The sequence below is a fragment of the Charadrius vociferus genome, unplaced genomic scaffold (assembly GCF_000708025.1).
Source record: "Charadrius vociferus isolate BGI_N301 unplaced genomic scaffold, ASM70802v2 scaffold218, whole genome shotgun sequence".
Taxonomy (NCBI): domain Eukaryota; kingdom Metazoa; phylum Chordata; class Aves; order Charadriiformes; family Charadriidae; genus Charadrius; species Charadrius vociferus.
The window spans coordinates 3,333,766-3,349,219 of record NW_009650084.1 but is presented as its reverse complement, the minus strand read 5'-3'; the positions used below and the strand labels follow the sequence as shown (position 1 = coordinate 3,349,219).

At 38.9% G+C, this 15,454-nt stretch overlaps 1 protein-coding gene across 1 annotated transcript in view; it reads left to right on the top strand.

The window, feature by feature from the left end:
- Window positions 1-2,698: 2,698 nt before the first annotated feature.
- MYO16 (myosin XVI) overlaps window positions 2,699-15,454 on the top strand; it is a 322,775-nt gene continuing 310,019 nt past the window's right edge. The window contains 1 exon segment of the mRNA XM_009892140.1: window positions 2,699-2,962. Coding sequence (XP_009890442.1) covers window positions 2,935-2,962 — 28 coding nt within the window. The 5' untranslated portion in view covers window positions 2,699-2,934.

Genomic DNA, 15,454 nt, shown 5'->3' with positions numbered 1-15,454 from the left:
CCTTGAATGTTTCCAGGGATGGGCCATCTACCCCTCTCTGGAAAAGCTGTTCCAGTTTCACCACCCTCACCATAAAAAATGTCTTCCTTTTATCTAGTCTAAATCTACCCTCTTTTATTTTAAAAACATTATCCCTTGTCCTATTGCAACAAGCCCTACTAAAAAGTTTGTCCCCATCTTATAAGTCCCCTTTAAGTACCCAAAGGCTGCAATAATGTCTCCCTGAAGCCTTCTCTTCTCCAGGTTGAACAGCCCCAATTCTCTCAGCCTTTCTTCATAAGAGAGGTGCTCCAGCCCTCTGATCATCTTTGTGGCCCTCCTCTGGACCTGCTCCAACAGGTCCATGTCTTTTCTGTGCTGACGGCTCCAGAGCTGGATGCAGGATACCAGGTGGGTTCTCATGGGAGTGGAGCAGAGGAACAGAATCACCTCCCTTGACCTGCTGGCCACACTTCTGTTGATGCAGCCCAGGATACATTTGGCTTTCTGGGCTGTGAGTGCACGTTGTCGGCTCATGTCTGACTTTTCATCCGCCAGTACCCCCAAGTCCTTCTCCAGCAGGGCTGCTCTCAGTCCCTTCATCCTCCAGCCCGTATCGATACCAGGGGTTTCCCCGACCCAGATGCAGGACCCTGCACTTGGCTTTGTTGAATTCGCTCCCATTCCTTGCAGGGTGGAGTATGCAGTCTAACCTGTCACTTTAGTGCTACCAAGTTCCACGATCCTAAATTTTCACTGTGGCAATTCAATAGATAAACACATATATTACAATCTGAAATGAGACAGACCCAAATACTTTTTCACCATATTTTGTTCTAGCCAAAATCAGAAATGTTTCATCTTCCTTTTATGTCTGTCTTCAGAAAGTCACCCTTTGTCCATTGCTCCCGTACACCAGTGTTTACTGAGAGTCCTCCTGGTTTTAGCCAGTGTGGTTGGTGGAAGTGTGATGTTAGACACGGCAGCCTATCTGCCCAACAATGCCATCAGAGATGAACCTGTCAGCAATGTCTCCTCCAAAAAGTGTTTCTCAAAGGGCTTTTTGTCAGATTACTTGACACTTGCTCATGAACTATGACTAACATTGCCTCTTAAAATACTCTGTATGTTTATTTTATAAGCCATATGGCCCAAACTGGCCTGATGTTGTTTAGGTGTGAAAGAAAGTATGGATAGATTTAATTACTCTGGACTTCTGAGCTTTACAGTAAGACGTTTCCATGGTAATGTAATTACTGTATTGTGGTTTATATAATTTATCCCTATTTCCCTGGTTATTTCTTGATTTCTTTTTCCCTTTCTTTTGAAAAAATGATGTTTTCAGGAAAAAAAAATCACAAACCACCAAAATAATTAGTTTTGCAAAGTTATTGTTGTGCATATGATACCTAAAGCCAGAGTTGAAATATGTGGCTGTTAGGAGCTGAGAGATTTCACCTAAGGGTTTTGCTAATGGATCACTGGAAGCCTCTGAATATATATCTTTCTGCTCTTGTGGGAACTTTGCAGAATAGTTAATAGAATATGAATTAGTAATCCTCACTAATGAGTTATACCCTTTTCCCTTTGTAGTCCCTGTAACACTTTGTAGCTGTTAAAAATGGTATGTATACAAAATAGTAGGTAAGAACCTTTCAGCGGAATAAAAGATTTAAGTATGGCTGGGCTATCAGTTTCCCTTTACAAGACCTCTCAGTGAATTGATGACTGTGGTAAGCATGACACATAGTAAGCAAATGTAAATCTGCTCTGAGCGCAGTTATCTTAAATTATTATTTGATTTTATGAAAATATTTTGCTGTAGTTCTGCTGTAGGTTTCTTGGAGAAGTAGTAACCAGATTCCTGGGTGACTGTTCTTGGAAAAGTAATGCAGGAATTGTGCTTAGAGGGTGATGCAGCCCGGGTGTTTAAAATACAATGCAGGTCTGCCTTTTGTGTGCCCTTAATCTGAAACCGGGTAATGCGTCAGTATACATTGACTTGTTATTCTGCAGTCTGATAAATAATTGTATGGACTTCTTCTTGGTGATGCATTTGCTTAGGCATTTTGTCTTATAATCTGTGATTAAAATATTATTAGATAACATCCACATAATCATGTTATAAACCATCCAGAGCTTGCAGTTTCTTCTAACATAAATATCCCATCTGTGAAAAAGATGCAATGCAATACAAAGAAATGACAAAACAAGAACATATCAAGGAATGTACACGCAAGCACGTTTCTTAGCTCAATTTAAATGAACCTATGCATAAACCAGGAAAGTCTGAAGGTGGCTGTGAGCTCTATCCTGATTTTTACCTTAGAACAAACTGAAAAATTATCTGTGATGCTAAAAGGTGGTTATTTTTGGCAACCTATATCAATTTCCTATTCACACAGCAACTGGTGGCAACTAAAAATAATCCTGTTTTAGTACCAGCTAAGAATCTGGTCACATTTGGCACATGAACAGCATGCAGAAATAAAATTTAAGATCTCTTGTTCTGCTATTTCACTCGAGCCCACTCATCAAGCTTAGTTTGCTGCCATTTGAAAGCTATTGAAAAGCCATTAACTGGCAGGACTGCGAGAGCCGCAGTGCAGCAGCACACCTCAGTGCTGAAAGAATGTGGCTGCAAGTGCACACCAATTAAATCTTTCTATTCCTGGGGATGTGGGATTAGGAGTGGTGTCAATCAATTTTGCTACAATAGCACGTGCAGTAGTCATGGTTCAAGACGCACAGAGGTTTATCATAACTCCAGCAGCGGGGTGAGGATGACTCGGAAGCCTCTGCAAGATCCTGGAACAGAAACTACGTTAAATAATGTATTCTGAGGTATACTGGATACCTAAGGAAGGGCTCTAAATAATGCATTTTCTGGGCATGACAGTTGTAGCAGGAGAGAATGCTGAAACCTGTAGCAAGACTACAGCCTGAGATGAAAGAATGTCTCATTACCATTTTATCAAATGCTGTAAGTAACAAAATGGTTATTTTGATTTTTAAAATGTCTTTATTTTTTTTTATTTTCTGAGGTGTGTCTTTTCAATGCATATGCAAAAAGTCGAAGGCAGATGCTGCATGATGTCAACGTGGCAGTCAGTGGGGAAGGGGAGTTGTTACTTTGCATGTGAATATGCAGGCAGGGCACAGCATTTCTTTTTCCCTTCTGTTCAGAGGGAACTTCATTGTGTGTGCAATAAAGCTCTCATTCTGAAGTTCATACTGATCAGCTTTTTAAACTTTTGTTTAAATTAATCACCTAAGAAAATAATATACAAACCCAAGAAGCATGTCATTCGTAGCATTATGTTAAAGATGCCTGTAAGGACATCCTCGGACATGGCTCTTACACTTTACAAGGGTAATACAACTGAGAATAGCTTCATAATCATAAGCACATCTCATCATCTATTGTAGATCAAATGCTTGTATCCCCTCCTTATCAGAATATTTGGCTATTTTGTGTGACAGACTTAAAAATGAATAATGCACTTTTAACCTTGAATCATGCAAGCTGCCTCCTTGAAGACTGAAATTAGGATTTATGCTAAATGTATTGATTCAATGCAGAGCAAATTCCTAGCAGCATTTTTTTTTTTTTGGTCTACCTATCAAGGCTGGTTGTCTTCCTAGATGCACATTTTTTTTAAGCTTTTTGGTTTTGCCTTTTTAAGCACCCAGGGTTTCAGTGGAAATTGCTGATTTTACACCAGATAAATGAATTATTGCTTGGATACTTGTTTTGGACAGTCAGTAGTAGTTTGTTAGCCATGGATATTTTTTACTGCAGGACTTGGAAAACTTCAGACTTCTAGTGATTATGTCACTGTTTTTACATGACAAATAGCAGATTGCTGCAAAAGGTTTTCTCCCCAGATTTTGGTCTTTGATGGCTTAAGTGTACCAAGGACACTTCTGAAACCGTTTTAGAAACACTGTGTTACAGTTAAGAAACGAGTAATGTGGTTCTTTGATGTTTTAGTATGAAATTAAGGTGCCCTCAAAGTATTTTGGCAATTCAAGGAAAAATGATTTATGAGGGTTTCCTCTTGTCTGGATTCAATGTCACTTCTGTATGGAACTGCTTTTAAAACTGGTGGGAGTTACAAGCCTAAATTCCCTGTTCATGCAGAGAAACACAGATTAGTTTTACTGCATAGTTTTAAAGGTGCATTCTAGGAATAAGTCTTTGAGCCTGTAATGAGGTTTGATAAATGCAAATGAGGAGTTTGCAGCATAATAGCTATCTTGAATATGTCAGAAAAGTATGGTTCAGTCTTGTCCTAGTTTGAGGTTATTCATTTCGGAATTACTTTCTTAAAGTGAAACTGTAGCAAATGTATATGGGCACGTGTGTGTTCAATAGCATATTAAATATACTACTCTACAATGAAACCATAGGTTCCTTAATTGGAAGGAGGTGAAGATGACCATGATGGTCTCTCATTAAAAGGAAGTGAATGACAACTACTTGGGATGTTCGTTGCACTGGTTAGAGGGCAGGGATGAAGGACTAAAACACAGCAGAGGGAAAGGTGAATGTACAGCGTTAGTTTTGGCAGCATTATTTGTTTCCTCTTTTCCCAAATTGGAATTTGTTAATTAGTGATTTCTCACTGAATCAGTGTATTTTACCACACAGCACTTTTCCTTCCACACAGTGTGCTTTAGAAGACAATGTGTGCTGGCTGGAGCCTGCCAGAAGGGCATTTTACTGCCTCTACTGTCCCTACAGAACTGGCAAATGTGCTTCCGTCTCTACCTGGCATTAGAGAAGGAGAAACCCGTCCTCTGTGATCCTCCTCTGAGCATTACCAGTTGACTTAATATGCCAATAGCGTTGCTGCTGTTTGTGTTTGGCAGACAGCTGGGATCAAATACAGGGCAGGGCTGCATGCAGGGTGGCAGCACCAGTGACGTTCTGGGATCTGCTGAGAGCAGCTGAACCTCCCAGGGGTTGGGATGTGACTCTTCACACCCTCCTTCGGTTTTAATACATTTCACCGATGATTTCTGTATCAGAAGGAAAAGACATTGAACCCCAGGAAGTGTGTTTGCAGAGCGCTGTCTCTCAGTCTACTTTGGGGAGAGGGGAAGTATCTAATAGATATAAATTAATGGCACTTTAAAGCTAATATTTTATGAACTGTAGCGCTATATGCCAGACTTTTACATGTGTTTGCATTTTGTTTGTTTAATCTGCAGAGATTAAGTGTGGCGATCTGAGCTGAGAAGGGCTATAGCTATTCTCCTACCACGTTAGTACAATTTTACTAATATTCTTGCTTTTTTTCAGTGCAGTGTTCCCACTAGGAGGTTGTGAAAAAGAGACATTCTGTCACCATCTTGTCATAGGATCTTTCAAGATCTAACCTTGGGAGGTCTCTAGTCCACCTAGTCTCCTGCTGGAAGCAGAGGCAGCTGTGTGGTCGGACCAGATTGTTTGGGGCCATGCCCAGTAAGGCCTTTCATCCCAGTGATACTCTGGAATAAGGCCTGCTGCAGCCATCGTGTTGTCTTCAGCTGGCACCTGCAACATTTAAAACACAGGCTGTGTGCGTGCTTGCCTGTTTGAGCAGCTCATGTTGTCACTACTAGTGCCCATCTCCTTCTTGCAGCCAAGTATCGCTGCTGCTGAGTGCTGTCCCTGTCTGTGCTCGTAGCTTCTCCTTGGCAATCAGCTAGCGTAAGCTATTTAGAAGAGAGAACAGTGGTACGTAGGAGAGTACCACATGGTCTCTGCCAGATGCTGAGTACCATTTTATCTCGATGATTTGTGTGACAGGCTGCCCAAATGAATCTAATTTTGAAAATTAGGCAGCACCTTGCTGCTATCTTCTCCCCCTTGTCTATCCTGTTACGACATAAATATCATCATTTACATGTTATGGCTCTGGTTTTCCACCTGTGCTCTGGACTTCATCTGAGGAATCTGCAAAGGTAACTAAGAGAAATGGTATTTCAGTCAGGAGGTTTCAATTAATTACTGGAGAGTCTGATTCCCACTGCAAATGATGTAGAGGTGCATAAATGCAAACAGAATTAAAACCTTGCTAACGAGTTATAGTCACGCCAGCTGAAAGCCTGAGCCAAGTGAATGTATCCAAATATTACGATCATCAAATCTGAACGTCAGATTCTACTTCCATTCTTTCTGGATTATTTCTGTTTCCGATTCCTTTATCTCCTTTTTATGAATTATGAAGCACTGAATAGTGTTACAGACCAATACTTACAGAGATCTGGGATGGAAATACTAATTAGATGTTTGTTAGTGAATTAATTCAGGGTTTGAAACAAGATACAAAAGAAATACAATAATTCTCTCCAATGTCTAGCCCTTACTACCTTCAGCATCTGAATACATGGCAAGGACTGTCCATGAAGGAAATTAATTAGAGTAGAAGACTCGTTGAAAGATTTGGCCTTTAAATTTTGCTATATCCTCTTTGGATATCTTGTAGTCTGTACTGATTTATTCCTTCTTTTCATTGCCTCCTGATCATAATATTTAAAAAATCCATATACTACTGGCATCTTTCCTTACATTAAAAAAAAAATCAGTCTTGACTTTAGTGTACGATGCCAGAGATGTTAATCATATACTCTGTCTTGAAAGGCCGAAGCCAGCAATAATGTGCTTACAGATGTCATCTTTAGTATTTCACAGAGTATTTGGTAACAAAATTACCATAATATTTATGAGTGAAAGTAGAGGAAATTCTGTGGATTATTGTTATTACATCCATTTTATTTAATTTTACCCCACTTGCCATTTCAATGCATTTTCTGTTTCAATAAAATTATTAACCGCTAGAACACTCGACATAGTTGGATGAGCATTTCACCCATGGTGGTGTCTGTCCCTTTTCACCAGGCTTATGGGACAGACTGCTTTAGCACGTTCCAGCATACTTCAGGGAAAAGAGGCATATCATCCCAAACTCTTGTTTAGCACTTTAAATTCAGGCTATGTGCTTTTCCCAAGGGATTCAGCTGGTCTCACATCACCCAGAATCCTCTGAGGCTGCAGACATGTGCCACAGCGATAGCTCTACCTGAACTTTATGCAGCTTGGAAAGAGGTGGGGGAAGATGTGATGTGATATATTAGTTTTAGTTTACAGAGGATAAGGACTCGAACTTGATTCTTCCGCGGATGAAGAGGCAATACTGTGGGTGAAACGTGATACCTTCGTGTCAGCTTTCTTACTGTGAGACAGCCTGTGAAAATTTCAACTGTGTCTCAGTGGAGTAAGTTGCGGGGTGAAAAAGAAGAGGAGTCTGAAAACAAAAATTGGAGACCCCTAGTTGGTCTGCGATACAGGAACCCTTTGCCTCTGTGGTGGCATGTACAGCATGTGGATGACCCAAGTAAAGTCTGACACAGAGGTGCTCTGTCACACTGGACAGTTAGTGAGGTGAGAGGACTAGCAAAGTCTTCAAAGTGTTTTCTTCTTCCCGTGAACAGGATTTCTTCTATTCCAGGGTTGGGCAGGAGGTGGTATTCATTTATTTAGTCCATTTATTTATATGGTGTTCCAGAGAATTGTTATGTCCTCTTGGACATCTTTTGCTGCTGATGGGGAGCTCAAGGAAAAGTTATGCAGGTGGTAGGAAGGAGAGCTGTAAGTATAAGCAGGATGTCTGTACCAGTCCCTATTTAACAGACATCACTTTAGTTTAGGTTGATATTTCATGATGGTGTCAGCCAATTCTCATGTCACGGTATATTTCTGCAATAAGAGAGCTAAATACAACATGGCTGCAGGGAAAACTTCCTTTTCCTTGTGCATGCTTATGACACTGTGACCTATGGCATAAAGTTAAGATTATTACTGAAATGAGATGCCTAGCATGACCGAGAGACCCTGCCTGCTTAAAATGAGACTGGGAGGAAGAGTCAGGGCTCATCTTCCCCGGGAGTCCAGAAAGAGCAAGAGGAGCAGCTGTGTGTGACGAGCTGCTGCTTGGGAGTTTTTAGATCCTGTGAAGATGCATAAAGCACTTCTGGGGGAATAAAGAGATTTTGATGAAAGGTATTTCTTTGAAAAGCTTACACTGTACAATACAGAAAAGGAATGCTAATACAATACACAGTAATCCTTATTCCATTTTGACAGACTGGATCTGAGTCTGATGTATCAGTGATATGCAATGAAGATTTTTTTAAAAAAAGTTTAATCAGTATAAAAATTCAGGTTCATAAAGGGTGTCTGAAAAATTAGGCAAAACTACTTTTTAATTCTGCAGCCAAGAACAAATGTTTTTTATTTTACAAACCTCAATACAAGTAGAGCCACCGCTAGAACATTTTTACTTCTGTTAAACTCTTTTTGTCTCTGTCTCTCTCACTGTAGTCACAGGATAGGTGCAGCCCAACAGGAAAAAAAGGAAATTATTTACAACCTATGAAAAGTAGTACTTCTGTACCAGCTTATGATACTGGGTGTATTTATTTATTTTTATTCTCCAGTTCCTGGGTTTGTGTCACAATGACAGAAACTCAATGTTTTGGTTTTTTTAATTTGAACTAATTTTCTACGTTGCCTAAACATCAAAAAGTTAGAAATCATGACACTGGATGCCAGGAAAGAGGTAAAAAGAAGCTTTAATTTAATATCTGTATTTAGACAAAGGAAGTGATATTTAGAAAAATATATTTTGAGCTGGAAATAGCCCAATTATTGTTGAACTTTTGTAATACTGGTCATCTAATAGTTTGTCAAATGTGCCTCCAAGTAAATAAAACTTTCCTAACAGTAACAACTGACAACTTCCCTAACAATAACAACTGCTTAGAATAGCACTTGGAAATTATATTAAGATGAAGATTTATATTAAATTGGTATTTGAAAAAATACATTTTGGAATAACAGCAAGAGGAGCAATATTAACTTGGACAATTGAAGGCTACAAGATTTCCAACTTCGCATTCAAATAAAAGTACATTCTATTTATAGTATTTTTAATGGAAATTACAGTAATCCCAAAAATAATTTTGATGTCATCATTTTGATGTCATTTGTTTCCCACTGTAAAAAAATTGTCATGAGAGAGAAGCATCAACATTCTCTGTGGAAAACTTCATTGTGAACTTGTAAGGAAATTATAAAGAAATCTCTTATATTTTTGATATTTGAAGTGCTTTTTTTCTTCTAATACAGTGATTCTGCAGACAGCAAAGAAATCTAGCCACCCTGGAGATAAGACAAAAGAAGATTGTAAAGGTCAAAGTATCATATTTTTTCACCGCATTGGCACAGCATGCATGAAGAATTCTGGTATTACATTTTTGATAAGATTGCTGCAAGAACAGAGAACAGCAAAAAAAACCCCAAACCTCACTATTTCTACATGTGAAATTGTAGCGATAGAGCCACTTTTCCTCACAAAGTTTGTCAAAACTTTGAGGCTAAGGAACATATTTTCACTCCTGAAGTAACTTCTTGCTCCAAATAATCCCAATGTCTTCTTTCTCATTTCAGACAAATTAGTATACTGCATCACGGTAAACTTTGCACAGTTGGTAAGTTGTAAAACCAAAGAAGAAATATTTGTAGATAATGAAATTAACACCTCCATCAAAGTTGCCATGGTATAAACATGGTTATTTTAAAGCAAGTAAAATTTTAAGTTGAAGTAATTCTAATTTGCTCTTAAACAAATGGAAAACAATTAAATCAACAGAAGTTTAATTTGATTGGGAGCAAATAAGGAATTGTCCTAATGCATTTTTTTAATAATAAAGGAGCACCACCAATTTAAAAAAAAAAAATAAATGTTTGATTGTTTATTAAAAGGTGTATTTTCCATTTTTTTGCTTTCAAACAACTGCCTTCAGTGCAAAAAACAGCAAAATAAGACCTGCTAAAATAAATCTTCAAGTTCTTGTGTTTTGACTAGTGGACATACCCTCAGGTAACAGATGACATGGGTCAATCTGTTGTTACCTGCAGAAACAGCAAGTAGTGTTGCCAAATCTGTTTTCCTTGCCAGTGCCATTCTCGTACACTGAAAGACAACTGTCCCTGACAAATCCCCCCCATCTGTAAGGTGATTCAGAGAACTGGGTTGTAGTCCATTTTAGTCATTTTTGGCCAGTAAGAATGGGAACTGGCAAGGAGTGGGGACAGGAGGTCACAGTGCAGAAGTCAAAAGAACATTTGGTCATTTACTACAAGGTTTTTACCCCGCTAGAATACAGACGTTCCTATAGGGTTTCCACTTGCAAGTGTGCCTTACACTCTTTTACTTCATAGTTGATTTTAAAAGAGAAAAGGTTATCCTTGGGAAGAAGGCAAATGTGGAGTCTGATATCTTTGGCCTGTTATGAATGTCTCTTTAAGCAGTATAACTTTCCAGAACAGATCGAAGTGATATTCAGAGCATGTAGACAGGCAATAGATCTGGGCCATACGACCTCAGGCTGGTGGAGTCCTACTGTGGTCGCATTCGGTGGAAATCCTGTTATGAAGTATGACATATAAAATATATATAGGACCTTGTAAAGACATCTACAGAAAATAGAGCAAATTATTAAGGTTGCATTTTGAAAGCTAATTGATGGCTTTCAAATGTGATCCTTTTACTATATAAGGAATTAAAGCTTTCTCCTGTAAAAGTTTTGCAAATGTTGACATCTAAGCTGAGGAGAAGGAAGGAGGGAGGCAGACGTAGAAATTTCTCAGTTTGTCAGTCTTTATGGAAAGAGGAGTATTGTTGTCTTTAGGTAGCTTGTTGCAGGAGGCTTTAAGAAAATGTGTGAAAAAAAGTATCCCTTACTCAGCACTCAGTTTATGTGAAACAGAAGAAATTTTATATTCAGATTGCAGATGAAATGAATACCTTGCTTTTCAGGTGCTTTGCTTTGGACACAGTTATTTGATTTTGTCAGCTGCAGTACTAACAATGTTAGTTACAGAAATGGTATGTGTAAATCATATAGACAGTTGTGAAAAGTAAAGCTCTTAAGGCAATCTAAATGACATATTTAATTGCTCCTAAACATCAATGAATATATAGATTTATTGTGGCTTTGAGAGACACTTTCTGGCTTGTGAGCAGTAACGTTGGAGCTGCAATAATAATTTCTCTTTGATTTCTACTTCAGCATCTTCAGTAGCTTTGAAGCGTTTTTTGTGTTTGTCTAGTTATTTCCTCAATGAAGGAACTTGAAGTTTCATGTAGACTAGGAGTCCATCCATTGACACTATGTTTTTTTCCGTTTGTCAGATGATATGGAGCTGTTCAGCTGCCTCTTCTTCATCTTTCTTGTTCTTCTTCCTCTTCTTCAGACAAATGATCAACTGGATTTCCCCATTTCAGCTTCATCCCGAAGTGGTATTGCTATGTGTGTTTACAAGCAAGAGTGATAGTGATTCTCTGCACTTCTTTTTTCTATGTTACATATGCTCTTACAGCCGTGCTGTAGCATTATGTGACCACAAGTATAATGTTGGATGGTAGATGTGGAAAGTGACCTTAACAGACTATTGTAAACTCTGTTGTTAGGACAGCTAGCTGCTCAGCCTGATTTAATTTTCGCTTATCCATGAAGATCCGGTTCAGACTAGAAACCATCCTTGCTGTTCTAACCAGGCTCACCTAGGACGTACCCAATAACTATCCCCACGGTGCAAGGGAGAGAAGTCTTTCAGATGTCACTGGTGCAGCTCTACACACCAGAAATTGTCCTGGGTTGCGTCTCCACTTTACTGGAGAGTTCTTTTTACAGAACTTTGCATGGCCACCTGGAGGTATCAGAGCTGAGTGGGCAAGCCGCCCTGAGCGCCACAAACACTTGACTGTGCCCACTTTGGTGCTTTTGTGTGGCTTTTCACCCAGTATATACCAAACAAGGAATCTTGCAGTCTTACCTGTTAATATCATCCATGTGTGTTAATTTTATCTTGGTACTCTGCCTAAATTTACACTATATTAAATTCATTTTGTTGTTCCAAATTCCCTTCCTTTTTATGCTGTATAACCTTTCTTTTTCCCTTTCACCCTTCAAATTCTGTTAACTTGTCTCAGTCACTGCTTAGCCAAGCTATGCATATTTAATTCTTTTCATCTTTCCTCATAAATCAGTCCCTCAGGCCCCCGAACCATTTGTGGTAGTTTCTTTTGAACTGCTCCAATTTGACTGTCTAGAATTGAATGCAATATTCCAGATAAGTTGCCTTTCTGCAGAAAGGAGGAGGGCCTGTTTCCAATCCTTTTGCTATTTGAAAACTGAGATGGCAGTCCCTTGATGTACACTGAACAGTGACCAAAGGCCTGCATATTAGCTCTGCTGCAGGATTTTTGTTAGCTCCGCTGTACTGTAAACTAGTTTTCCATCTGCTTTTACTTTACAGTAATCTCTGTAAATGATTAGATTGCGTGTAGAACCACAGTCCACTTGGCACAGGATTTCCTTTCTCGTGTGCTTTCCAGTCCTTATGGTTAGGTCTATGAACCGCTGTTTCCCTTTTGGCTTTTGACTATCTGTGATGTATGGTACTGAATATCCTCTTTGTTTTGATCCACATATCCCTTTTCCTTTTTTTTTTTTTTTTTTAACTAAATTTGCTGCGTGCAGGCTTTTGCCAATTTTGATTTATGTGTTTTTCTCTTGTGTTTTCTGTAATTCTCATATGCTGTATGCCTCTTGATCCCTGCCATATTTGCAGCCTAAATAGTGATATCTGAGAATGTCTGTGATGAAAAAACTGCCCCAGGTTTTGAAACAATATGATTTTTTGTTTCTTTGTTCAGACATTAATTTACAGTAAAACAGTTGTTTCTGCTGCCATTCTACTCTATCAGTACCTTTGAGCTGTAGAAACTGTAATTTTTGGCTTCCTCTCACTGTGCACCTATGTGTTAATTCACCCTTCAAAGTTGCAGATTTACAAGTATCAGCAACAGTCTTAGTGTTTTTCATCGCTTATTGTGATCTGAGTGTCCTTGGTCTGTATAACAAGCCCTTTATATTGTACTGTGATGGCAGGAAGAATTTTCCAGTGCATCTGTTCCCAGGTGCATGTCCTCCCCTCTTCTCTCTCCTATATCTGAAAGTGTGGACTGGAGATGAATGTATTATTACATCTCCATTTGCTGCATTGCAAGGAAACAGCTCTTATCTTCGCAGCTTAGTTGCAACTTCGTAAGTTTTTGCATTGCAGCCAAATAAAGACAGCCATGTCTGTGCAAGGACTAAAAGGAGGGTTTTTTTTTTTTTTTCTGGAGAACTTCTCATCTCTTCATTCTTATCTTTTTTATTGTCATTTGGCAAGCCCAGATCTTCTTTGCTCTCATTGTGCCTTCTGATTTGGAGTTTCTGGAGTTTTACTTGCTGTTGGTGTGATTTATAGCAATTTAGATTATTAAAATATGACCAAATATGCTGATGTTATTTTCTCGAAGGCTTTGTGAGTGACAGGCCTTATTAAGTGCTTTATATAAATCTAAAAATATACATTGCTTGCTTCTGGAAATCTCAAATAATGAGTGACACAAATTCATAGATCAAAAAGTGAACAAAATATTTTAATATTTTAAGTGTTAGCTCAAACAGCCAGTTTACTTTTTTGTCTAACTTGCATATATATAGATATATCTTAAAAAATGCGTTAGTGCAGTCAGCTTGAATCAGGTGACCGTTACTTTCTGATTACTTTAAACTCTCTCTTCAGATCCATATGTGGGGACTTACACTATTTCTTAAAAAAAAATAAAATTAGCTGCTTTAGGAATAATATTGTTAATCTTTGGGAAACATAAAAGCGTATTTTGCTTTGATTTTCCTAAGAAAATGAAGTCTGTGTGATTAAGCTACTTGTGTGTGTGTGTGTGTGCGCATCTTTTAGTTTTTCTTTGTATCATAATTTTCAAACTTGTTACCCATTTTCAAGAAAACGTTTCAAAATCAGGTTAATCCTGACAGTTTATTCAAACAAGTTAGCAGTGCTTGATACTACACTGCCCAGGGATGTTGTACAACTATTTCATTATGGTTAGAACATTATGGTTAGAAAGTAATGTTGCTTTTCTACTACATGGGTATGAGGATTAGCTTAATAACCATTGAATCTCTTGTCACAGAGGACACCAAGTAGTCTCCAGTATGTTGCAAGGAAATTTGAGCCTACTGCAAGTAAGTTCCTTCTTGGGTGAAATGCAGTGCCATGCAGAATTGGCCTTTGCACTGCTTACCTTGCTGCAAGCAGAAATGAAGAGAAGGTGGCTAGACAGCATTCGTAGGAAAAGCTTCAAAGGGTTGGTCTACGCTTTGTGAAAAAGAAGGAAAGGCATTGGACTTCCGATGGTCCACAGGATCGTTATTTAGCTCGCTGGCTCAGTTTTGAACAGTTCACAGAATCACAGAATGGTCAGGGTTGGAAGGGACCTCTGGAGATCATCTAGTCCAACCCCCCCACCAGAGCAGGGTCACCTACAACAGGTTGCACAGGACAGCGTCCAGGCGGGTTTTGAATGTCTCCAGAGTGGGAGACTCCACAACCTCTCTGGGCAGCCTGTTCCAGTGCTCCACTACCCTCAAAGTAAAGAAGTTCCTTCTCATGTTAAGATGGAACTTCCTATGTTCAAGTTTATGCCCGTTACCTCTTGTCCTAGTTCCAACTAGCCCTCTCTATGGCAAAGACTATGGACAATATCCAGACACCTTTCCCAATAGACAGGGAGGATGAAACACCCCCAAATTATGTGCTCTGTGCCCTGTCCAATCTTCCATTTATTTCAAAAGGCTTTGTAGCCTCAAATACTGTTCCCTGCCTACACATACTCTCCTACTACTTACTAGAATATGTACAAAGACCTTTGTTTTTATGTTGTAAAATTCCTTTCTACTATGTTGCAGTGCAGTCTCCACTTTAGACACTGTGAAATTTAGAAGCCACAAAAAGAAAAGATAATTATGTCTTACAGCACAACAGCACAGCATGATAATCACAGGAGAATCAGGACCATGTGCCATGCAATCTAGGTATGTTTCATTTGTTTTGCGTGAACCTTCAGCATGTGAACATGAGCCAGTACATAACACTTAGCTGGCAAGCCAGAAATTGCTTCCTGCCCTTCTTTTTTTTTTTTTTTTGTACGAGACTAGAGGAATCCAAAATCAACATTTTATTTTTTTTTTCTTTTTGGTAAGGGGGTACTGGATCCCAAGTTTCATGGATGAATTGCTCAAAAACCTTCCTTAAAGTCCAGAAGAGCAGTAGGTAGAGTTTCAGCCTATTATCTGGACAGTCATTATTTGGAGTTGTTACAATACAGCCCTAAATCCAGCTTGAGGACAGACTCTCATATCCTAAAAGCTCAATTATCTGGAATATTATGTAAGAAGAGACAAATATGTTAATGTGTTTACTCATCTCTGACAGTATACGGTCTTTTCAATTGGAAACTCCAGTGCTCCAGAGCAGACAATGGTGGTTTAGTTTGTTTTAAAAAAG